Consider the following 26,682-nt stretch of genomic DNA (forward strand, 5'->3'; position numbering starts at 1 on the left):
GTTCAAAGGCAAGAGCCGCTAATGAGTCTTGAGGATCAATGTCCAATTTTTCCGGACGTAAAATGCTTTCCATGTTTTAAAAACTTCCAGCCAATAAAATTGATGCACCATCAATAACTCTCGGAGACGTGAGGCGAGATATTGGCTTTTATTGGCTGAAAGAAAGAACAAGCAGCAATTGACCACCACACTGCATCCTGGAGACTGAGGCCGGGACGGTGTCTCCAATCGCCTTTATACCGGGGTCCGTGGGAGGAGCCACAGGAGCAGCCAGCAGCGGGGCGTGTCCAGACAGGTATATGTAGTTCACCACAGATACCTCCTGCACCTAATAAAGTGGCCACTGAATGTATGTTCGTGGTCTTCTACTGCTGTAGCCCATCCACTTCAAGGTTAAATGTGTTGTGCATTTTGAGATGCTCTTCTGCACACCACTGTTGTGATCTCTAGTTATCTGAGTTACTGTCACCTTCTCTTTAACTTCAACCAGTCTCCTCTGAACTTTCTCATTTACAAGGTGTTTTCGCTACCATTCACTGGATGTTTTATTTTGTTTTGTTGCACCTTCTTCTGTAAACTTGAGACAATGTTGTGCATGAATATCTCAGGAGATCAGCAGTTATTGAGATACTCAAATCACCCCGTCTGGCACCAGCAATCATTCCACAGTACAAGTTACTTAGATCACATTTTTTCCCCATTCTAATGTTTGGTATGAACAACAACTGAGCCTCTTGACCATGTCTGCACACTTTTTTTTGCATTGAGTTGCTGTCCCATGATTGCCTGATTGGATATTTCCATTAAAGAGGGCACCAGGTGCATTTCTCTGGAGAGTGTTCATTGAAGGTTCAAAGTTCATGGCAAAGTGGACTACCACTTGGGGTGACTTGATTGGCTAAGCCTGAGTTCATTGGAATTTAGTGAATGTGTATCTTATTTGAACGTATAAAACTTTGACAAAGCTATACAGACCCTAATCCCTAATCACTAGCTTAGCCACATTTTGAAAACTGAGACCATTTATTTTGTTCTAATTGCGTTTTCTCGTGTAAATTGTGTTGTATTTATGTCTAATCAATGGTCGTCTTGTGAATGCTGCTTATATGATGCTATGTGCCTATGATGCTACTCACTGCTACATGTGCATGTAAATATGACAACAAACTTGACTTTAACTGACTGTATTCAGGGAAAAGGTTACCCCAGCTGAGCGTTTAGAACTAGGCGGCATTCTCAGAATATGAGGTAAGACATTTAGGACTGAGATGACATTTCTTCACTCAGGTGATGTACTTGTGGAATTTCCTACCACAGAAGGTGGTGGAGACTAAGCTACTGAACATATTTAAAGAGTTCTGTGACTCAGACAGGAAGAGGAGAGAAGAGGCACACTGTGGTGATAGGGGATTTTTTAGTTAGAGGAACTACCATGAAGTTCTGAGGGTGAGAACAACATTCCTGGATTGTATGATGCCTCCCGGGTGCCAGGGTCTGGAACATCTTGGATCAAGTGCTCAGCATTCTTAAGTGGGAGGGTGAACAGTCACCTCGAGGTCATGGTCCATGTAGGTACTGTTGTGATGGAAGTAACTGGTTCTTTGAGTCTCAACAGTAGAGGCCTGGACACACACAGTTTTAATAATAAGGAATTTATTATTAAAGGGGAAGTCAGGTCAACACAAGCAACTACAATACACAGGAAGCAGTGTGGGGAGAGGGTACGGTTACACATACAAAGAACAAGGGAAAAGCACTACGACAGGTATCCCCCTTGACCTTGGATAGCCGCAGCTCCCTTACCAGGACAAACGATAGACCTTCCCAAACATAAATCAATACACTTACCTTCAATGAGATGGTCTGTAAGAGAGACCGAGCCAGGGACAAGTCTCACATTTTATAGCATGGGGCTGGGCAAGATAATCCAATTAAGGTGACCAATAATTTAGGTGTGCATTGATTAGTTGGGAGGGACCAAATGTTGATTGGCATGTGGTGTGTCCTCCGACCAGCCACGGTGGCAGTGCATCTGTCACATGGCCGGTATCTCTGGATACAGGTACCAATGACATGAAGAGGATGAGTGATGAGGTTCTGCATAGGAAATTCAGGGAGTTAGGGGCTAAGCAGGACCTCAAGGTTGCTACCCATGCCACATGCTAATGAGGCCAGAACTAGGAAGATTATTAAATAATACGTGGCTAAGAAATTGGCGTAGGAGAGAGGACATAAGATTTTTGGATCATTGGGCTCTCTTACAAGGAAGGTGGGATCTGTATGGAAGGACCGGTTTGTACCTGAACTGAAAGGGACTAATATCCTAGCAGGAACGTTTGTTAATGTTGCACAGTGGTGTTTAAACTAGAGTTGCAGGGGGATGGGAACCAGGGTGCCATTACAGTTAGTGAGGAGATTGTGGAGGCTGATGTTGGTAGGACCTCAGACAAAGTAAGGAATCATGGTGTGACTAATGTCCTGAGCTGCGTATATTTCAATGTAAGGCGTATCGTAGGAAAGGTCCATGAGCTCAGGGCCTGGATCAACACCTGTAATTATTATGTTGTAGCAATTACTGAGACTTGGTTGCAGGAGGGACAGGACTGGAAGCTTGATATTCTGGGGTTCCGTTGTTTTAGACGTGATAGAGTGGGAGGGATTAAAAGAGGAGGACTGGTACTACTAGTCAGGGAAAATGTCACGGCAGTGCTCCGTTGGGACAGACTGGATAACTCAACTACTGAGGCATTATGGGTGGAACTGAGAAATAAGAAAGGTTTGACCAGGTTAATGGGGCTGCATTATAGACCATCTAACAATCCTAGGGGTTTAGAGGAACAAATGTGTAAAGAGGTTGCAGACTGTTGCAAGAAACATAAGGTTGTTATGGTAGGTGATTTTAACTTTCCACATATTGACTGTGAATCCCATACTGTAAAAGGACTAGATGAGATCGAGTTAGACAGAATGTATTCAGGTTTTTTTCATCAGTATGTAGAAGTCCCAAGGAGAGAGTGTGTGATACTAGATCTGCTGTTAGGGAATGAGACAGGGCAGGTGACAGACGTTTATGTAGGGGAACACTTTGCATCCAGTGACCACAATGCCGTATGTTTCAAAGTAAGTATACAAAAAGATAGATCTGGTCTGTGGGCTGAGATTCTAAATTGGAGAAAGGCCAATATTGATGTTATCAGAAATGATCTGGCAAGTGTGATTGGGACAAGGCTGTTTTCTGGCTTGGAAAGTGGGAAACCTTCAAAAATGAACTTTTGAGAGTACAAAACTTGTTTGTGCGTGCCAGAGTAAAAGGTAAAGATAACAAATGTAGGAAACTTTGGTTTTCAAGGGATTTTGAGGCACTCTATGAGAAAAAAGGAGATGCATAGCAGGTATAGGGAAGGGAGAATAAATGAGGTGCTCATGGTGTATAAGAAATGTAAGGGAATACCTATGAAAGAAATCAGGAGGGCTAAAAGAAGGCATGAGGTTACTCTAGCAGACATGGTGAGGGAAAATTCTAACGGTTTCTACAGATATGTTAAGACCATAAGGATTGCAAAGGACAAAATTGGTCCTCTGGAAGATCAAAATGGTAATCCATGTGTGGAGCCAAAACAGATGGGGAAGATCTTAAATAAATTATTTGTATCTGCATTTACTCAGGAGACAGATACAGACGATTGGAGCGAGGCAAAGAGGCATCAACTTCATGGTCCCTGTACAGATTAGAGAGGAGGAGGTGTTTGCTACCTTGAGGCAAACCAGTTTGGATAATTCCCTAGGGCCTGACAAGGTGTTCCATCGGACCCTATGAGAGGCAAGTGCAGAAATGGCCAGTGCCCCTGCAGAGATATTTACAACATCCTTAGCAACAGGAGAGGTACCGGAGGATTGGAGGTTAACCAATGGTGTTTTGTTGTTTAAAAAAGGCTCTAAGCATGATCCAGGAAATTACAGGCCGGTGAAACTGACATCAGTTGTGGGAAAGTTATTGGAAGGTATCCTGAGGGACAAGGAGATAACGTTGAGGCTTTTTAAGACACTAGTCAGGCCACACTTGGAGTATTGTCAACAGTTTTGGGCCTCATATCTCAGAAAAACAGTTTTGTCATTGGAGAGAGTCCAGAGGAGGTTCACAAGGATGATTCTGAGAATGAAGCGGTTAACATATGAGGAGTGTTTGGTATCTGGGCCTGTACTCGCTGGAATTTAGATGAATGCGGGGGGGATCTCATTGAAACCTACCAAATGTTGGAAGGACTAGATAGTGTGGATGTGGAGAGGATGTTTCCTATGGTGGGCGTATCCAGAACCAGAAGGCACAGCCTCAAAATTGAGGGGCGACCCTTCACAACTGAGGTATGGAGAAATATTTTTCACCAGAGAGAAGTGAATCTGTGGAATGCTCTGACACACACAGCTGTGGAGGCCAAGACTGCAGGTATATTTAAAGCAAAAACTGATAGTTTACTGATCAGGGCATCAGGGTGAGAAGGCAGGTGTATGGGGTTGAATGGGATCCAGGATCAGCCATGATGGAATGGTGGAGCAGACTCAATGGGCTGAATAGCCTAATTCTGTTCCTATGTCTTATGGTCTTATGGGACCAGATATAAGTACTTGTATAGACATGGACTGATTACGGATAGTCAGCATGGCTTTGTGCTAACCAATCTTATAGTTTTCCGACAACACACACAAAATGCTGGTGGAACACAGCAGGCCAGGCAGCATCTATAAGGAGAAGCACTGTCAACGTTTTGGGCTGAGACCCTTCGTCAGGACTAACTGAAGGGAAAGATACTAAGAGATTTGAAAGTTTCCCTTCAGTTAGTCCTGATGAAGGGTTTCAGCCCGAAACATCGACAATGCTTCTCCTTATAGATGCTGCCTGGCCTGCTGTGTTCCACCAGCATTTTGTGTGTGTTGATTGAATTTCCAGCATCTGCAGATTTCCTTGTATTTGCTCTTTTAGTTTTCCGAGGAAGTTGCCAGGAAAGTAGAGGAAGACCAGGCAGGGGATGTTCTCTACATGGACTTTAGTAAGGCATTTTTGTAAAGAACATGAAGGAGAACTTCTTCACTCTTAGGGTCGTGAGAGTGTGGAATGAGCTGCCAGCTCAATTTCAATGATGAAGAGAGATTTGGATGGGTACGTGGATAGTAAAGGTATAGAAGGTAAGGTCCTGGCACAGGTCAATGGGAGTAGGCAGTTTAAATGGTTTTGGCATGATCTAGATGGGCCAAAGGGCCTATTTCTATGCTGTGCTTCTCTATGACTATGAATTAGATATTGTATATGTCTAAACTCAAGCGTCTTGTCAGATGGGGAAAAGATGGAAATCTTGAATACAAATAGAGGATTATCCGTAATCCCATTGAATGCGAATAGACTCAAAGGGCCTACTTCTATTTCGAATATAGTAATTTTACGAATATTTTATGTAATTTGTTTTTTAACTGCAAGATAAACTGAAAAGTGTTTGATATGATGGAAGTGGCTCGGAGCTGTCAACAGGTGTCAGTGTAATCCACACTAAAAAGCAACAGTACTTGTGACTGGTGACAGCCGACGACTGTTATCAGGGTGGATCCCACATCGCGCCGTGCCGAGTTCGGTTCCAGCTGCGGGCTGCGATGCCTCGATTACAGAGCGACTTCACTTCACCACCCACGATCCGGACTGCAATGCCCAACATGTCAAACTCCAGCCCGCCTTGCGAGTATGTCCGAGGACAGCACCAAGCACTGCCAGAAATGAGACGTTCCCATTGCGAAACGTGGCAGAAGTTCTGCGCTCCAGCAGAGCTGGGTGTACACTCGGCCAGCGGAGGACGGGTGGGGTGGGGGGGAAATTAGCTGGCGCGCTCTCGTGAGCGAGCTCCCGCGCCCTGTGCGCGCGCGCGTGCGCGCGGTTCCGGTTCCCGGCGGCAATGCACGGAACGCCAGAGACAGGGCAAGCTGATGTGAGGCAGCGAGTTGCGTAAAACTCGCAGAGGCTATTTATCAAGCCCACTCGGCCAAGCCTCTGCTCCTGTAGCTGAAACCAAAACGCAATCCTGTGCTCTGCTTTTCTTGGCGGGGCTGCCTGCACTGTTTACTTATTTCGTTGTATCGATTGAGGTACAATGGAGTGGAATCCCGCGATTTTAATTATAGGAGCTTCCTTTGGAAGTTTCAAACTGATTAGTCGAGTTGTGGGGTCTTTCCCAACGCCAGAGTCTGCCTTGAGGAACAGATGGAAATGGAGAAACATTCTCACTTCTATGATGCACAGTGTGGTGACAGGGATTTGGGCTGTCCTGTGGTGAGTGTTTCAAACCAACCGCGTTGTCCGATTTTATTAAGGATACTAACTTTAAAACCCCATGGGGTTTAATTGCTGATTGTATTATTAATTGCTAAGCGAAAATTCACTGAAATATTCTTCAAACAATGTGATATTTAGTTCTATTAAGTTGTACGTTGCTCACGGAATCCGGGCACAGCCAACAGTATGGTCACTTCCAACTCGTTTTGCACTTTTCAGTTTTTATTTGCACCGGCCGATGGCCCAGGACCTGATCGCTACATATTCTCTCTCGTCTCGCTGTCTCGTGTCGGTCTCCGTAGGTAAGTACAGATGCACATGGGGAATGAGAGAGGGGGCTCTGATCTTTTTACTAGGTGTAAGTGATGTAATGAGGAGTTATACAACGCCGTGTTACACAACATCAGTCAGTAGATTGTGGTAGTTTAGCACGTGGTATTGACGTGGCTCTGCAAATGAACTTTGGCTGTGTCTTTTTCCTTGATCTGATCGTTAATTATTTGTCTCACTGTTATCCTGTAAGCATGACTGTTGAGTGCAGAGGCACCAGAGCGGCAAGATGTGCTGTCTACCTTAAACGTATTAATTTTAATGATTCCTTGAACGTGGTTGGAGTTCAGTATTTTTCATCCGGATTACCTTGCCGTGGCAAACTGGCTCCCTATACATGAGGCTGTTGTTTCTCCGTATTTCCACACAACTTAAATATCACAGGCAGGTTATACACAGGTGTACAGAATCCCCAGATACCAGCAGCAAGACTCTTGGCTAGTTTATGTGCGAGAATCTCCAAACGCTAGCCAGATTTTCCGGTATGGCAGATGAGCTGTTCGCTTGGTGGGCGGGGAGCTGGAGAGGTTTTGGATGAGGTTATTTATTGGAAGTGCTCAGGAGAGCAGACACCCACAGATGCTTCACACTCACACTCCTGGGCATTTAATGGCCCAACCCTCGTTGCCTTGGAGAGGGGTGGTGGTGAGCTATCTTCCTGAATTGCTGCAGTCCTTGAAGTGCGGGTATGAGACCACAATGCCTAGGAGCAGAATTGGCCCATTCAACCCGTCAGTATGCTGTGCTATTTGATCATGGCTGATTTGTAGTCCGTATCAACCCCATTTTTCTGTCTTCTCCACTTAAACTTTGACAGCCTTACTAATTAAGAACATATCAACTCCCACTTTAACTATACCCACACGACCAGCTCCACAGCTGTCAGAAGCACTGAATTCCATAGATTCACCACCCTGAAATTCCTCCTGTTCTCAGTTTTAAAGGGATGCCTGTCTATTCTGAGGCTATGTCCTCTGGTCTTAGTCTCCACCACTATGGGAAACATCCTTTCTACTTCCAAACAACACATACAAAATGCTGGTGGAACACAGCAGGCCAGGCAGCATCTATAAGGAGAAGCACTGTCCACATTTTGGGCTGAGATCCTTTGTCAGGACTAACTGAAAGGAAAGATACTAAGAAATTTGAAAGTAGTGGGGGGAGGGGAAAATGCGAAATGATAGGAGAAGACCGGAGAGGGTGGGATGAAGCTAAGAGCTGGAAATGTGATTGGCGGAAGCGATACAGATCTGGAGAAGGGAAAGGATCATGGGATGAGAGGCCTCAGGAGAAAGAAAGGAGGGGAGAACCAGAGGGAGATGGAGAACAGGCAAACAACTAAATATGTCAGGGATGGGGTAAGAAGGGGAGGAGGGGCATTAACGGAAGTTAGAGAAGTCAATGTTCATGCCATCAGGTTGGAGGCTACCCAGCAATTCCACTTCCACTCTTCAATATTCAGTAGGTTTTAGTGAGATTCTTCCCCCCCCCCCCAACCAATCCTCTAAACTTCAGTGTCCAAACATTGCATTTGCCTTCCTTCTTACTAACTCAACCTGCAAGTTACCCTTTGGGGAATCTTGCACTGAGACTCCCAAGTCCCTTTGCAGATCTGATTTCTAAATTCACTTCCCGTTTAGAAAATTGTATATATTCCTTCTGCAGAAGTGCATGACCATACAATTCTCTACACTATTTTTCATCTGCCACTTTACCTATTCCAAGAATCTGTCTAAGTCCTTCTGCAGACTCCCTGCTTCCTCAACTCTGCGTGATGCTGAGAGAATCATACACAAAAGTTTTGGTGCAGGCAGCTGATAGTTGAGTGACCACCAAAAAAGATAGAATAAGCAAGCAAACAGTGCAAGATACCCCCGGAGCCATTTCTTGCAGCAACAAGAATATCCTTAAGTATTGTTGGGGGCCTGACCTGTCGGGGCTCAGCAGCAGTGGCAACGGCCAGGTCAGTGGCATTCTGGCCAGTTCTGACACGCCACAGGGGAGGCTAAAGATTGCAACAGTAATAATGATAGGAAACCCAATAGTTAGGGGTTCAGACAGGATTCTGTGGCTGCAAGAGAGATGCTAGTTGGTGCGTTGCCAACTGGGTACCAGGGTGAGGGATGTCTGGGAGCAGCTGCAGAACATTCTTAAAGAACAAAATTAATAGAGTAATTAGCTGGGATTCCCTTTGTTGATTTGGGACACTGTGCCCCTCAATTGGGGCAGGAAACTGCTGTCAAACAGTTTCTGACTAGCATCAGTAATGTGCACTTGCATGGCTGTTAGATACTTCACCATGCTTAGAGTGAACAGTTTTTAAAATAGCATCAATTGAGTGTGTTTGTGTTCAAAAAGCTGTGATTTTTGTCACTATTAGTTGATGAGAAATAAGCAGTAAGACAATTCAGAACTGATTTCACTACTTCAATAAGTTAGAAACTACAAAGAATTTGAAGGTATCAACAGTCATCTTCAATGTTACAATGAAAATGAAGATTTGGAGGATGCAGTTGTTGAAAGCTTTGTATGAAGGCAGTCCATTATCTACATTAGGTGTCTGCACTGATTTTGTTCATTTACAGTCAATCAAAAGAACGCACCTGCAAACACTGGCTGAATTCTCCAGCTGTAACTATTTGGAGTTAATGTATAGTTTTGTAGTCCTGTACTAGTACCAATAGTGTTCTAATTTATTATGTTTTTCATTTAAGTACAGAATTTGTTACTCTGTTAAATAGTAGTTTGTCTTTTTTATAGCTTTTAAACTATTTCCATGCAACTTTGGCTAATTGAGGCAGTCGTTTAATTGGGCCAAAATGTACTGGTCCCAATATGTTTCAATTAACTGGAATCCACTGCTGTGCACTTTGGCACCATCAACATGGTTATAAAGGGGAATGAGGACCTGTGCAGTGAGTATAGAGAGTTAAGAAAGAGGCTGTAAAAATGGACCACAAAGGTAGTGATTTCTGGATTGCTCCCAGTCCCACATGTAGGCAGTGCAGGAATAGAAAGATGGAGCAGATGAATGTATGGCCTAGGAACTGGGGCAGGGGACAGGGTTTCAGGTTCTTGGGTCATTGAAACCTTTCCTAGGGGAAGGACAATCCCTGTGAGTTCAATTATATTGCCATTCAAATGTACACCTGTATACAGCTAAATGAAACAGTGTTCCTCTGGGACCAAGGTACAGAACACATTACATACAGCACATCACCTATAGCACGTTAAATAATATTAACACAATAATGGTGGCTGTCTGTTGTGCCCAATGACGACAATAAACCTATGCTGGAAAATTTTAAGGTGGAATAGCCACTGGGGTTTTTCCACTCTCTGGATCTCAGAAATCCAGGTCCTGTGATACGAATAAGCATCACAAACTGGGGTCTTCCTTGGTTGTAGTAGATGACCATGATGTCTTCTGTGCCTTGTCATGCCCTTTGCTCTCCATGGAGAGTTGCAATACCATCCTCCTGACCAAAAGATCCCACTGTAGATCTCATCCAATCAGTCTGCCGGAGCTGACTTTGCATGCTTGGACAGGTGTGTCCCTAGCAACACACACAAGGTTCTGGAGGAACTCAGCTGGCCAGGCAACATCTATGGAAAAGAGTAAACAGTCAACGTTTCAGGCCAAGATCCTTCATTATGACTGGAGAAGACAAGATTAGAAGTCAAAGGAAGAAGATGGGGAGAGGGGAGGAAGTACAAGGTAGTAGGTGATAGGTGAAATCGAGAGAGGTGGAGGGGTGAAGGAAAGAACCAGAAAGTCGATTGGTGATAGATTAAGGGCTGGAGAGGGGGAATAGGAGAGGACAGAAGGCCATGAAAGAAAGGGAGGGGAGATAGACCAAAAGGAGGTGACGGGCAGGTAAAGATATTAATTGAGAGAGGGGAATGGTGAAGGGTTGGGACAATTACTGCATTGGAGAAATCGATGTTTGTACCATCAGGTTGGAGGCTACCCAGACGGAATATAAGGTGTTGTTCCTCCAACATGAGTGTGGCTTCATCACAAGATCCCTTTGGGAGTTCCGTGAAATCCTGTCACTGCACACCCCACATATAGTTAAATATACAACAGTATAATGCTGCGGGAGCTATCATAAATAATGTGCTCTGGTGGTTGCAGGGTGTTCAGTAGTCTCACTGCCTGGGGGAAGAAGCTGTTACCCAGACTAACAGTCCTTGTTCTTATGCTGCAGTACCTTCTGCCTGATGGTAGGTGGTCATAAAGTTTGTGGGACTGATAGGAGGGACCACTACAAGAGAACGAGTTGCACCTTAAGTGGAGGGGGACCAATATGTCGGCTGGTTCGCTACCTGGGAGAGTTTAAACCAGTTTGACAGGGGGATGGGACCACAGCATTATAGAACTCAAAAAGATAAGAAAAGTTCTATCACTCTGATTGGATTATACTGCAGACCTCCCAATAGTCACCGGGATATTGAGGAACAGATATGCAGGCTGATCACGTGCTCACAAGGAGATCATACAGACTTCTTGCAGTGGCAGGAATCAAAAGCTGGATTGGTGATCGCTGTAAATGTAATGAAGTTGAAGCTTGTGACTAATTAATAAAATTGTAGGTGTTAAGTAACAACTGCCCTTTTTAAAATTGTCTTACTCTTGTTTTGATAAATGTGATTACTTGGAATGATAAATGGCAGTCAGGGCAATGAGTTTGACAGCTGTTTATGTTGAATGTTTTGGGAAAAGAGGTTGTGCAACAATACTTGATTTCCATCACTTTTCCTTTGAGATTTATTCATTTTTGGGATCTGTATGTCACTGGCATTTATAGCCCATCCCTGATTGTCCTTGATAAGGTAGTCGTGAGCTGACATTGAACTACTGCAGTCCTTCTGGTGAGATTATTACCTTTGGACTATGGATTGTGATTTAGTCCCAGTGATAATGACGGTACAGCAAGCTATTTCCAAACCAAGAATAATACACATGTTTGGAAGGGAACATGCAGATAGTGGTGTTCCTGTGTGCCTGCTGCCTTTGTCCAATTCAATCACAGATTTGGAAAGTACTGTTAGAGTAGCCAAGGTAGTAACTGCAATCCGTTTTATGGTTGATAGAGACACTGCAGTCCTACTTGCCAGAGGTAAGGGAAGTTATTCTTGGTAAATCAAGCAGACTGATTTGTCCCAGGTGGCGTCAGGCATCTTGAAAGTTCATTCAGACAAATAGAAAATATTCCATCGAACTCTTGTGGCTTGTAGGTATCAGGGAATATGCACAAAATGCTTGAGGAACTCAGTATGACAGGCAGCAACTATGGAAAGGAATAAACAGTCGACGTTCCATGACCCTTCATCCTCCAGCATTTTGAGCAGGTTTCTCTGGATTTCCAGCATCTGCAGAATCTCTTGTGTAGTAGATACCATAGAAGATAGAACAGTACAGCACAGGAACAGACCTTCTGGCCTACAGTGTTGTGCCAAACCAATTAAATTATAATCAAATGACTAACTAAACTAATCTCTGCCTAAACAATGAACATACCCTTCCTTTCTCTTCACATTCATGTGCATCTCTAAACATCTCTTATAAGTCCATAATGTATCTGCCTCCACCACCTCCCCAGGCAGTGCATTCCAGGCATCCAGTACTCTCTAAGTTTTAAAAAAACTTGTCCCTCACATCTCCTTTGAAATTACACCTTCTCACCTTGATGCATGCACTTTAGTTTTAGACATATCAAGCCTAGGAACAAGATACTGTCTGTATCTATGTCTCTCATAATCTTATAAACTTCTATCAGCTCTCCCTTCAATTTCTGCTGCTGTAGAAAAGAACAACTCAAGTTTGTCCAACCTCTTGTAGCACATGCCCTCTAATCCAGGCAGCAATCTGGTAAACCTCTTCTGTAGCCTGTGCAAAACCTCAACATCCTTCCTATAATGGGGCGACCAGAACTGTAGGCAGTACTCCAGATGCAGCCTAACTTGAGTTTTATAAAGCTACAACATAACTTCCTGACTTTTGAACTCAATGCCTTGACCAATAAAGTATGCCAGGTGTCACATAAGCCACCCTATCAACCTGTGTAGCCACTTTAAAGAAGCTGTGAACTTGGACCCCAAGATCCCTCTACTCATCAACAATCTTAAAGGTCTTACCCTTAACAGTGTACTGTCTCTTTACATTTGAATATCAGGTGAGTTTTGAAGCCCTCCATTGTTCAGGGTCAAACATCGATGTTGTGTCCCAGCTGACCATGTGATATGCAGGCTGGTATGCAAACCAGAGCAGTACGATATGGAGAGAAAGCTGTTGCCCATGTGATATCCTACACTGTCCATGCAACAGACGAATCTAAAACAATAGGAGAGACTGACACAGTTTGGCTCCAGCAGCTTTGCAGGAGTTGACAGTCAGCATTGAACTCAATGTAGGGCATCCTTAGGGACTCCAGCTCTGGATTTTTCCTTGGGGTTTACTCCTGAAGCATGCCCCGTGAGTATAGCCATAAGGTAGTGTAAGTCTGCGATCAGAGTTTTCCTTCTAGATGAGCTGCCAACCACTGCTGATGAGTCCCATCTGTGTGAAGGGAATGGTTTTAAGGCGCCAGTGACCTGCCTTTGTCTGATCTCCTGTCAGTAGAAACAGTTCCACTGGGCTTAGTAGCTAAGCCACACATGAAGGCCAGGAGCTGGACTTGGTTGTCAGAGACTATTTGAGATGCATGCCATTAGAGCATTTAATAAATTGTAGGAGCTTATCCCCACTACTGCCTCCGGCTATAACAACCTTATTGAAGGTTTACTCACTACATTATACCCTATTCTCTAATCTGCTGTTGAAACCATGAAATTTATGTCAATGGTTATGTTTCATTTCTGGGCTGCTTCATTTGCTGAGGAGTTGTGAATGTTTCTGGACATTGTGTAATCTTTAGAAGACATCCGCACTTCTGACCTTGTGTTACAAGGAAAGACGTTGAAGCAACTGGAGTTGTTGAGACCAAGAACATTGCCTTGAGGAAGATCTGTAGTGACATCTTGGGGCTGGAATGATGGATCTCGAAGTAGCACTATCTTCTTTTATGCAAGATTTAACTCCAAGTATTACAGTGTTCTCCTTTGATATACGTTGCTTTCAGCTTTGATAGACATTGCCTTCAGCTTTGATAGGCCTCTCTGATGCTGTAGTCAGTCAAAAGTCAATGTCAAGAACACTCAAGGGTTTACCTTCACCAGTCCCACACAACACCTCTTCCCAACTCCAAATTCTGCTTCTCCCTTGCAATTTGCAGTCAATCATCAGATGTACATTTTAACCATTGTAACATTGACTTTAGCTTTGCCTATAGTGGTGTTTGATGGTTATTCTTAACCTCTAGATATATTTGGAAGATTTATAACAGAATCATCTAGCAAAGGAAATAATTATATCTTCATGTATTACTCCATATTAGTATGGTTTGTGGAAATCTGAAATAAAACCTGTGGGGTACATTTAGTGTCAAATGAAATTAAATTCGGAAAGGTGGAGCAAGTGATTTGCTGCATTTCAGCTCAACAAATAGAACAATTAGCTGCCCTTTTGTCTACTTTAAAGGAAGATGTTATGTCATTTTTCCTTCCATGGTATAATCCCTAAACATTTAGACTACAAAACATTAGCATAGCTGCATAAATACCAAGTGATTTCATTTGTTCCAAATTCTCTTTGTTATCTTTTCTGAGATTTACTGAGCTAGAAGATTAATCACATTTAGTTAAAAATAGATTTTTGGGTTCAAGTGCCTTTGAATAGGCAGACACACTAGCAAATCTGAATTCTATTCAGTATGCTACAATAAACGAGTTGCTTTCTGAAAGTAGAAAGTGGGTTGGAAACTTAGATGCCAAGGAATCTTGTAATGCTTGAAATGTTTTTTATGTATATGTCCACAGAATTGTTCCCAGATGTTTTAAATGAATTGAGTCTTTAGGAGGGCGGGGTTGCATTGGATACTTAATCAAAATGAGAACTCAGAAATATTCTAATGCTGTGTATTACTGAATTATCACAAAATTTTAATTTACACATTTTACATTGTAAAAGAAAATTGAAGTGGTAAACCAAACTGGATTTGTTTTATATTCTTGAAAGTATACTTCAGGCAAAATCTACACTACATGTCAAGATCTTCATTCTTTAAAAATCGATTTCAGTACCATCCCCTACAATGCTTTAATATCACTAATGTTTCATCTTTAAGCATTTTATCAGTGAAACGTTTGAGAGTCTGTTACATAGGGCCCAGCCCCTCACTGTTCACTAATGGTAGGTTTCTAAGTTTCTTGTCGAGCTTTGTAGTGGCTAGACTAGGCATCAGTCCATCTCTCTGCACACTCCTGCAACTGGGAATATGACAGTGAACAGCCTTTACTCATGGTCATCTCCTCAACCTAAAAGAACAGCAATGCAGATTATTGCATCTTATACCAAGTTGATGGCTGAACGATGTCTCACCTGTAGTGTTTTATATTTAATATATCAGTAATATTGTAATATATTGTTTAATTAAGCATTCTTTGGTGTTTACATAATGCTTTGTAGGTTATATATAAAAGTACTTAAATGGCAAAAGTCGTTAAGCCACCATGTCTCGCTAAAAGTAAAAATGGAGTTTAGAAGCATCTCTTGAGGTCCTGTTTTGTCTTGTAGTTAGTTATTCTGTTTTGTAGTTACAAAACAACAGTGGTGGTGACAAACGAGAGAATCTGCAGATGCTGGAAATGCAAGCAACACACACAGTATGCTGGAGGAACTCAGCATCTATGGATAAGAGTACAGTTGATGTCTCAGGCTGAGAGCCAAGGTGCTGCCTGGCCTGCTAAGTTCATCCAGCATTTTCTGTGTGTTATAGTGGCGACAAGTATGTTCTAAATGAACCCAAGATGACTACCTACTTGAAGTGCAATGAGACATTTGAGTTTTTTAAAAATCGTAGCAAGTTTTTTCTTTCTTCGCAAGAAGGGAAAGATGGTTGAATTTTTTAGAAAGGCAAAAAAAGGACAAATTCACAGGTTCATAAACAGCGAGTACTACTGGGTGATAATTATAAATTTTTAAAAAGTAGAAGTGGTTGGCTACATTGGAAAAACAGATGTGTTTGATTACATTGGATATTGTACAAGGAGTGAATTGAGCATTACTTTAAAGCAAATGGAATAGCCAGTTTGCTATAGAGTACCAGTTTTGCTATGTGTAATAGGTAGGAAAGTGTGCAGTTTGCTTAGAAGTTTAACTGGTCCAACAAATCAAGCTGAAATGAGCTCTGCTGATATTATGAAAGTAGTTCAGGAACATTTAAACCAAAACCATTATTGATTGTAGAATGCTTTAGGTTTCATAAGCAGAATCAAAAGGAAGGGGAGCCCATTTCAACATGCGTAGCTTAATTGAAGAGATTGTCCGAGCAATGTCAATTCATTTAGTTTAGAGATCGTTTAGTTTGTGGAATCTTACAAGAAGGCATTCAAAACTGGTCCCTAACAGAAGCACAACTCACATTTAAAAAAGCCGTTGAAATCGCTTTATCAGTGGAAACAGCAGACAGAGATCCAGTTGAGTTGCTGTCAGGAATAAAAGCAACTGTGAGTAAAATTGTAATGTCTAAACTGAAACCTGTCTGGCAGAACAAATTATGTTACCATTGTGGCAGGGGCTCACATATACCAAACCAATTTAGATTGAAAGGTGAAACTTGCAGAAAATGCAACAAAGTAGGACACATACAAAGAGCATGTCGGAGTAGAAGAAAAAATAAATGGACTGCGCAGGGAAGAGAGGAAAATAAAAAGGTTCAAAAAGAGCACTACTCTGCATGCTGTTGATGAAAAATATGATAATGATGAGAGACAGGGAGTGGGTAACCTGGGTAAAAGTGAAAACTGACAATAGACCAGCAATATTGATTACACCAAAAGTGAATGGCAAATTAATTAAAATGGAATTGTTCACTTGCTCAGCTACTTCAATCATTCCACAAAATGAGTTTGTTCGGCATTTTAAAGATACTGAACTGAAGCCTGCAGATATCCAGCTGAGAACTTATACTGAAGAAAAGTTAACTCCTGTTGGAATGACATTTCTAACAGTGAAATATAACAACAACAAACAAGCTACATTGGGCTCGTATGTGGTAAAAACAGGAATGCCTTCACTGTGGGGATGTGAGTGGCTAGACAACTACAACTTGATTGGAGATCCATCCATGATTTGCTTGCTACATCCCCTGCAATAGAATCAACTGAAAGCATATTAAAAAAGGTACTAGATGATGCCGTAGCAGTGTTCAAGGATGGCACTGGAAGACACAAAGATACCAAGGGTAAAATATTGTTAAATGAAAATGCCACAAGTTTTGGAAAGCCTGCCTGCTTCCTTATACCATCCATGATTAAGCAGCCAATGAGCTCAATTGCATGGAGGCTGAAGGAATTCTTTACAAGATAGAGTGAAGCCCATGGGTATCACCAGCGGTCCCAGTTGCTAAGAAGAAAGGATCTGCGGGAATTATAATTGTGGTGATGTCACATGTAAGAACGTGATTGGATGGAGTTATGAGCGTGCACTGAAATGACAGAATAATCTAGAAGCATAACAGTGTTAAAACGTGGCTGTTGTTTGCTGTTAAAGTTCTAGTTTTAATTCTTCCAGAGTATGGTTTGTTCTTGGTAAACCACGGTACGTATAAAGAACACAACATAGTGTCAGACGTCAGTCTGGAAGAATAACACCGAAACAGGAGAATTGAAGATAGTTGAAAAAAAGGAGCGCAAACTTTTTCATTGTTTGCTAACAGCTTTAAAAATGGAAGTTTTGCAACCCCCATCAACGCTTCAGCTGATGGGAAACACAGCTGAAAAGATTTAAACAGCATTTTGAAATTTATTTATCGGAGAACGGAGCAGAAAATAAAACGGAAAAACGCAAGCTGTGATCCTATTCCACGTATTAGGGGATGAAGCAATTGAGTTATACAACCATTTTACTTTTGAGAATGGAGATAATGTGAATCTAAAAGCGATAATGGACAAATCCGACATATTTTGCATACCGAAGCACAATGTGACGTATGAAGGATATAAATTTTTCATGTGTAAGCAGAAAGCTGATCAAACGATTGATCAATTTGTTACCGAATTGAGAAACTGCAGTAAAACTTGCAAGTTTGCAGGATTGACAGATTCTCTCATTAAAGACAGAATTGGTTGCAGATTTCTGGATAATAGTCTGAGAGAAAGACTCTTAAGAGAACCAGACATAAATTTGGAAAAAGCTTTGATTCTCTGCAAAGCTTCGGAATCCATGACATCGCACGCTAAAGGGCATTTTATTGAGAGCTACGTAGACATTGTGAAGCACGAACCTATTAGAAAAAATAATGAAGTGACAATGAAACCAAAAGAAAGAAAGACATCGTTTGGAAGGAAAAAACTTTGTGATCACTGCGGGTGGGAGCACAGACTTAAAAAGTGTCCAGCGTATGGAAAAATGTGCAATCACTGTGGAAAGAGTGATCATTTTTCACACTGTTGCAGAAATAGAAAGGAAATAAAACATGTAAATGCAGTGCTTGAAAATGAACATGAGGAATTTTATATAGGTGTGCTTTGTGAAAACAAACGAAGTAAGAATGACTGGACAATGCCATTGCAAGTGAACCAAAACATTATTCTGTGTTTAAATTGGATACTGGAGCACAAGTAAATGTTCTTGCAGAATCTGAGTTTAATACATTAAAGCCAAGACCAAAGTTACATCAGGCAAATATAAAAGTGACTGGGTATTCATATGCAGACATTCCAGTTAAAGGAACGTGTGGCAAAAGTGTCACACCAAAATACTGTGCACATGCTTTCATTTGTGGTCGTGCCAAAAAATGTACAGTCAATACTTGGTTTATCTGCCTGTGAGAGACTGAATTTGGTGAAAAGAGTCTTAGTCCTGGACAGTGACACAGAGTCAGAATACAGTACCTTGATGAAAGAGTATGAGGACTTGTTCAAAGGGCTTGATTGTCTTCTGGGAGAGCACACGATTAAAATTGACAACACAGTGCCACCTGTAGCACATCTATATAGAAAAGTGCCTTTTGCATTACGTCGTCAACTGAAAACAGAACTTGACAGAATGGAATGGCTAGGAGTCATAAAAATATTGATCAACCGACTGAATGGGTTAATTCGCTTGTTATTGTCGATAAGAAAAATGGAAAGCTGAGGATCTGCTTAGATCCAAGAGACTTGAATCAAGCTATTAAAAGAGAGCATTTCAAATTGTCTACTGGTGAAGAAAGTATGTCACAATTTGCTAATTCAAAGTACTTTAGTGTAAAGGGGGTTTCTTCTTTTTGTTAACTAGCAGGAATGCTAATTTACTGAGAGCGAGAATGATATTCCTTTGTAAACCAAATGGGGATTAATGTTCTTTCTTCTGAGTCTGTAAACTTTTGGCGCAGATTGGCGCAGATTGGCGCGAGGGGGTCGAGAGAGAGGACGCAATGCTGTAAGCTGGGCGACGATCGGACCCCAAGCGGGGGTCAGAGGCTGGGAGGTACTCTGAGGAGGGGGGATGAAGCTAGATGTGCTTGGTTGACCACTCGGAGGGTCCTGAGCTGCGAGTCGAGGAGTTCGGAGGGGATCGAATGGTGGCCAGAAGACTTCAGAAATTGAGCTCCAACGGTTGTGCATGAAGTGGTTTGGACTTTGATAAGTTTGGCGCCTTTTCTTTATTTTTTTCTCTTCATATATACTGTATCATTATTAATCACTTAGTTATAGTAACCTTTATAACTTGTACTCATTTAATCGCATATGGTGTACTGTCTGTTTTTGGGCGAGGCGGGGACATCACACAGCATCCACACCAGCTGATTACCCAGTTTGTCGGGGCCGAAGGCTGCTCCCCCTAGACGAGAACGAGTGTGAGCGAGCAGCTGAGGGGACCCAGGGGGTTACATTGTGGGGTGCTCGTCCGGGATTGATTTCTGTGGAAGCTGTGTGATCACCCTCTTTAAATTGTGTCTGTGGCGAAGAGCTGGTGTGTCTTTGTGGGTGTGCGATTGCTGGTTATCACTGCGTGTGTGTTGGGTGGGGTGTCTGCTGTTGGTAGCCTGGAGGGCGTTGTTCTAGTTCTGACTAGTGCTAACGAAATGGTGGTGGGACTGTGGTTGTCGGTGCTGTTTGGGGAGTGAGGAGTGACAGGTTGGGATGTTTCAGCAGTGGTGAGCTCCGCCTGGTTGTTGGAATAATGTCCAGCCCTAAAGGGGCGGAGGCGTGGGCGGAGCGGACCCCTCAGTTGTTGGGTGAGTGGCAGTGCTTGGCTGAGGAAAAGCGACAGGGACAGGTTGAAAGTTTGAGTAGGTGGGCTGGTGACTTTGTTAGAACTGTCAGGCGCAATTACCTCGAAGTGACAGCTGCCAGTTCTGGGAAAGTGGGAAAATGCGTGTGGTTTGACTGGAAGTCAAATGCCGCAGCTGGGGGGCTTATCATATCCGTGGCAGGAGATTGGTGGGAAGTTTTTAGGGTATCCCTTTTTGCCTAGGGGGGCAGATAAATTGCTTGTGGTGCCAAGGGGATCTGTCAAGGGGATCAGTTGTTCCGTTGATTCGAGAGGTGTCGGGAAACTTAGAGGAGGCCCAGTGGGGGAATGGCTTGGGGTCTCTGGGGGAGCACGTTCCCAGCAATGTACCAAGGAACTCCCGAAAGGAGCAGACCCTATTGGCTTAGCGGGACCAAGCGCACAGGTGTTGTTACGGATGGATGGAAGTCAAGTTAAAGCCATCCTCGGCACTGGGGCGCCGGTTAAGTTGCTGTACAGTTTGTTTTATAACTGTTATTGGAAGCATTTACCCTTGACGACATTGAGGACACTGGAGATTCGGGGTACCAGTGCCGGTGATTATCCAGACGACGGTTGTTGGTCAGTGAAAGTGGAGTTCTTAGAGGCAAATGTGGAGGAGACTGAGGTTCGTGAATCGTTAATGCTGATGTGTCCGGACACTGTTGAGACGGGCTGCGTTTCTGTTCTGGAGAGAACCAATATCCTGCTGGTGCGCTTGGGGGCCTGCCTGGAGGAGGCGGGTGAGCGCTGTTTGGAGGCATTGTCGATGCACCCAGAGTTTTGAGCTGCTTGTGCGGACATGTGTAGCACCCTTGGGCCGATACCGAATTCAAACAAGAGCCAGTGGTGGTACGGCCTGGGGGAAGTATCTGAGGGTGAGACCCTCTTAGTGGACGCTGCGAAATACCACGAGGGAGGGGAGTTGACTGCTGAAGACACCTCGGAGAGAGAGAGGTTACGGCGACTGGCCCCTACAGCCGTGGAAGACGTAGGCAGCGTGTGTGTGGATTATATTGCGCTGAAGAGGCGCACTGTCAGTGACCAGAATATGGCCCTGAGGGCCAGAGAGGCGATGACCTGTCTGAGTGGTGTGAAGTGGTTTAAGGTGCTGGATCGGAGGAGTGGATGTTGCCAGAACCCGATGAGTGGGGCCGACAAGGAGAAGACGGCCGTTATAAATTCCCTAGGAGTCTTCGGGTCCGAAAAGATGCCACAGGGCATATCAGGAGCCCTTGCAACCTTCCTGCGGGGCAGGTGGAAGATCATAGGGGATTTGGAGGCGTTTGGAGTTTTGGTGTATGTGGATGATCTCTTGGTATTTGGATTTGCCTCAGGAGAATATGAAGTGAGGTCGTTGCAGGAGCAGCTGAGAACTACCGAGTTAAAGTGTTTTCTGGACACGTGCCAGGGCTGGCGAAGGTTGCAGCTCGTGAGTGACTGTCTCTACGGAATCAAGTTTGAAATGAAGACGGAGAGACTGGAGAAAGTGATCTGGAACCATTCGGAAGACTTACAAGTTGGAGGGAATGAAGAAAGTTGTCTGACTGAGGGTAATAGCAAACTGAGAACCTGGAGAGGGGAGTTTGCGGAGGTGAAGAAATTACAGAAAAAGCTCAGAAGAGGGAAGTGGAAGCTTGAAGGGAACCTGAAGATGACCATCGACAGTTCAAATGAAGTGCAAAACCTGAAAGTTGATCTGGAAGAAGTCATGAGGAAGAAGAAGCTGGAGAGAAGTGCAGTGAATACTGAACAGGAGGCTGAAGAGACTGCAGGGGCAGTGTAGGCTACGTGTTTCCGTTTGGAGAAGATCAAACAGCAGCTACCGATCACAGAAATGAGGAAGAATACAGATTCGACGGATGATGTGCTGGATGTGTGGTACATGCTGCCTTTTGCTGACTTTCCCTCGATTGAGGAAGAGACCTTTGGCCCTTCTCCCATTGAGTCAGGTGTAGCGGGGAGGGTTAGCTGTGTGCAGTGTGGGGCATGAGTGAGAGGTTGAGAGAGGAGTTGGTAGTGGGCCCAAGGTATCCCCAGTTGTGTCCGAGCCTGAAGGGTTTAGGTGAGGGGGTACGGAAGTCTCAGAAGGGTTAGGGATCTCCCAGATAGTTGGCCTAAGTAGCGCCTGAGGAACAGGGCGTGAGGTTTACTGTGTGGGGAGGAGATGTCTCTGTTTGTGCTTGGGTTACAGTGTGTTGGCAGGAAAGGTGGCGAGTTATTTAATAGTCATGAGGACATGACTTTATTTGGTGAGGGGCGAGTGTAAAGGGGGTTTCTTCTTTTTGTTAACTAGCAGGAATGCTAATTTACTGATAACGAGAATGGTATTCCTTTGTAAACCAAATGGGGATTAATGTTCTTTCTTCTGAGTCTGTAAACTTTTGGCGCAGATTGGCGCAGATTGGCGCGAGGGGGTCGAGAGAGAGGACGCAATGCTGTAAGCTGGGCGACGATCGGACCCCAAGCGGGGGTCAGAGGCTGGGAGGTACTCTGAGGAGGGGGGATGAAGCTAGATGTGCTTGGTTGACCACTCGGAGGGTCCTGAGCTGCGAGTCGAGGAGTTCGGAGGGGATCGAATGGTGGCCAGAAGACTTCAGAAATTGAGCTCCAACGGTTGTGCATGAAGTGGTTTGGACTTTGATAAGTTTGGCGCCTTTTCTTTATTTTTTTCTCTTCATATATACTGTATCATTATTAATCACTTAGTTATAGTAACCTTTATAACTTGTACTCATTTAATCGCATATGGTGTACTGTCTGTTTTTGGGCGAGGCGGGGACATCACACAGCATCCACACCAGCTGATTACCCAGTTTGTCGGGGCCGAAGGCTGCTCCCCCTAGACGAGAACGAGTGTGAGCGAGCAGCTGAGGGGACCCAGGGGGTTACATTGTGGGGTGCTCGTCCGGGATTGATTTCTGTGGAAGCTGTGTGATCACCCTCTTTAAATTGTGTCTGTGGCGAAGAGCTGGTGTGTCTTTGTGGGTGTGCGATTGCTGGTTATCACTGCGTGTGTGTTGGGTGGGGTGTCTGCTGTTGGTAGCCTGGAGGGCGTTGTTCTAGTTCTGACTAGTGCTAACGAAATGGTGGTGGGACTGTGGTTGTCGGTGCTGTTTGGGGAGTGAGGAGTGACAGGTTGGGATGTTTCAGCAGTGGTGAGCTCCGCCTGGTTGTTGGAATAATGTCCAGCCCTAAAGGGGCGGAGGCGTGGGCGGAGCGGACCCCTCAGTTGTTGGGTGAGTGGCAGTGCTTGGCTGAGGAAAAGCGACAGGGACAGGTTGAAAGTTTGAGTAGGTGGGCTGGTGACTTTGTTAGAACTGTCAGGCGCAATTACCTCGAAGTGACAGCTGCCAGTTCTGGGAAAGTGGGAAAATGCGTGTGGTTTGACTGGAAGTCAAATGCCGCAGCTGGGGGGCTTATCATATCCGTGGCAGGAGATTGGTGGGAAGTTTTTAGGGTATCCCTTTTTGCCTAGGGGGGCAGATAAATTGCTTGTGGTGCCAAGGGGATCTGTCAAGGGGATCAGTTGTTCCGTTGATTCGAGAGGTGTCGGGAAACTTAGAGGAGGCCCAGTGGGGGAATGGCTTGGGGTCTCTGGGGGAGCACGTTCCCAGCAATGTACCAAGGAACTCCCGAAAGGAGCAGACCCTATTGGCTTAGCGGGACCAAGCGCACAGGTGTTGTTACGGATGGATGGAAGTCAAGTTAAAGCCATCCTCGGCACTGGGGCGCCGGTTAAGTTGCTGTACAGTTTGTTTTATAACTGTTATTGGAAGCATTTACCCTTGACGACATTGAGGACACTGGAGATTCGGGGTACCAGTGCCGGTGATTATCCAGACGACGGTTGTTGGTCAGTGAAAGTGGAGTTCTTAGAGGCAAATGTGGAGGAGACTGAGGTTCGTGAATCGTTAATGCTGATGTGTCCGGACACTGTTGAGACGGGCTGCGTTTCTGTTCTGGAGAGAACCAATATCCTGCTGGTGCGCTTGGGGGCCTGCCTGGAGGAGGCGGGTGAGCGCTGTTTGGAGGCATTGTCGATGCACCCAGAGTTTTGAGCTGCTTGTGCGGACATGTGTAGCACCCTTGGGCCGATACCGAATTCAAACAAGAGCCAGTGGTGGTACGGCCTGGGGGAAGTATCTGAGGGTGAGACCCTCTTAGTGGACGCTGCGAAATACCACGAGGGAGGGGAGTTGACTGCTGAAGACACCTCGGAGAGAGAGAGGTTACGGCGACTGGCCCCTACAGCCGTGGAAGACGTAGGCAGCGTGTGTGTGGATTATATTGCGCTGAAGAGGCGCACTGTCAGTGACCAGAATATGGCCCTGAGGGCCAGAGAGGCGATGACCTGTCTGAGTGGTGTGAAGTGGTTTAAGGTGCTGGATCGGAGGAGTGGATGTTGCCAGAACCCGATGAGTGGGGCCGACAAGGAGAAGACGGCCGTTATAAATTCCCTAGGAGTCTTCGGGTCCGAAAAGATGCCACAGGGCATATCAGGAGCCCTTGCAACCTTCCTGCGGGGCAGGTGGAAGATCATAGGGGATTTGGAGGCGTTTGGAGTTTTGGTGTATGTGGATGATCTCTTGGTATTTGGATTTGCCTCAGGAGAATATGAAGTGAGGTCGTTGCAGGAGCAGCTGAGAACTACCGAGTTAAAGTGTTTTCTGGACACGTGCCAGGGCTGGCGAAGGTTGCAGCTCGTGAGTGACTGTCTCTACGGAATCAAGTTTGAAATGAAGACGGAGAGACTGGAGAAAGTGATCTGGAACCATTCGGAAGACTTACAAGTTGGAGGGAATGAAGAAAGTTGTCTGACTGAGGGTAATAGCAAACTGAGAACCTGGAGAGGGGAGTTTGCGGAGGTGAAGAAATTACAGAAAAAGCTCAGAAGAGGGAAGTGGAAGCTTGAAGGGAACCTGAAGATGACCATCGACAGTTCAAATGAAGTGCAAAACCTGAAAGTTGATCTGGAAGAAGTCATGAGGAAGAAGAAGCTGGAGAGAAGTGCAGTGAATACTGAACAGGAGGCTGAAGAGACTGCAGGGGCAGTGTAGGCTACGTGTTTCCGTTTGGAGAAGATCAAACAGCAGCTACCGATCACAGAAATGAGGAAGAATACAGATTCGACGGATGATGTGCTGGATGTGTGGTACATGCTGCCTTTTGCTGACTTTCCCTCGATTGAGGAAGAGACCTTTGGCCCTTCTCCCATTGAGTCAGGTGTAGCGGGGAGGGTTAGCTGTGTGCAGTGTGGGGCATGAGTGAGAGGTTGAGAGAGGAGTTGGTAGTGGGCCCAAGGTATCCCCAGTTGTGTCCGAGCCTGAAGGGTTTAGGTGAGGGGGTACGGAAGTCTCAGAAGGGTTAGGGATCTCCCAGATAGTTGGCCTAAGTAGCGCCTGAGGAACAGGGCGTGAGGTTTACTGTGTGGGGAGGAGATGTCTCTGTTTGTGCTTGGGTTACAGTGTGTTGGCAGGAAAGGTGGCGAGTTATTTAATAGTCATGAGGACATGACTTTATTTGGTGAGGGGCGAGTGTAAAGGGGGTTTCTTCTTTTTGTTAACTAGCAGGAATGCTAATTTACTGATAACGAGAATGGTATTCCTTTGTAAACCAAATGGGGATTAATGTTCTTTCTTCTGAGTCTGTAAACTTTTGGCGCAGATTGGCGCAGATTGGCGCGAGGGGGTCGAGAGAGAGGACGCAATGCTGTAAGCTGGGCGACGATCGGACCCCAAGCGGGGGTCAGAGGCTGGGAGGTACTCTGAGGAGGGGGGATGAAGCTAGATGTGCTTGGTTGACCACTCGGAGGGTCCTGAGCTGCGAGTCGAGGAGTTCGGAGGGGATCGAATGGTGGCCAGAAGACTTCAGAAATTGAGCTCCAACGGTTGTGCACGAAGTGGTTTGGACTTTGATAAGTTTGGCGCCTTTTCTTTATTTTTTTCTCTTCATATATACTGTATCATTATTAATCACTTAGTTATAGTAACCTTTATAACGTGTACTCATTTAATCGCATGTGGTGTACTGTCTGTTTTTGGGCGAGGCGGGGACATCACACAGCATCCACACCAGCTGATTGCCCAGTTTGGCGGGGCCGAAGGCTGCTCCCCCTAGACAAGAACGAGTGTGAGCGAGCAGCTGAGGGGACCCAGGGGGTTACATTAGTAAATTAGATACATCCTCTGGACCTTTAACACTCCTTTTGCCAGATACCATTTTCTCAGGCTTCCATTTGGAATTGCATCAGCTCCTGAAGTGTACCATAAAACCATTCACATGCTATGTGAGCACATTGAGGGTGTGGATACTTCCATGGACGATATTATTGTTTGGGGATCATCTAAACAAGAGCATGACACCAGACTCAGAAAAGGCTTTGAGGCAACACGCAAGGCAAACCTGAAGTTGAATAAAGACAGATGTCAGCTAGGAGTGACTGAACTTACCTTTGTGGGTGATATCATCAGCAAAGAGAGTATGCGTCCTGATCTATTGAAGGTTTCTGCTATTGAGAACATGCCAAGACTGCATTGTAAAAGGGATGTTCAAAGGTTCATGGGAATGGTCAATTACGTGGGACAATTCATACCCAATCTTTTGGAACAGCTTGCTCCATTGAGGCAGCTAACAGAAAAGAAAAACGAATGGAGCTGGAATCATGAACAGGGGAATG

At 44.6% G+C, this 26,682-nt stretch overlaps 1 protein-coding gene across 1 annotated transcript in view; it reads left to right on the forward strand.

The window, feature by feature from the left end:
• Window positions 1-5,892: 5,892 nt before the first annotated feature.
• The window catches only part of tlcd2 (TLC domain containing 2), a 62,733-nt gene continuing 41,943 nt past the window's right edge, over window positions 5,893-26,682 (forward strand). The window contains exons 1-2 of the mRNA XM_059973252.1: window positions 5,893-6,310; window positions 6,533-6,615. Coding sequence (XP_059829235.1) covers window positions 6,132-6,310; window positions 6,533-6,615 — 262 coding nt within the window. The 5' untranslated portion in view covers window positions 5,893-6,131. The remainder of the gene's footprint in view (window positions 6,311-6,532; window positions 6,616-26,682) is intronic.

This window comes from Hypanus sabinus, chromosome 6 (assembly GCF_030144855.1).
Source record: "Hypanus sabinus isolate sHypSab1 chromosome 6, sHypSab1.hap1, whole genome shotgun sequence".
Taxonomy (NCBI): domain Eukaryota; kingdom Metazoa; phylum Chordata; class Chondrichthyes; order Myliobatiformes; family Dasyatidae; genus Hypanus; species Hypanus sabinus.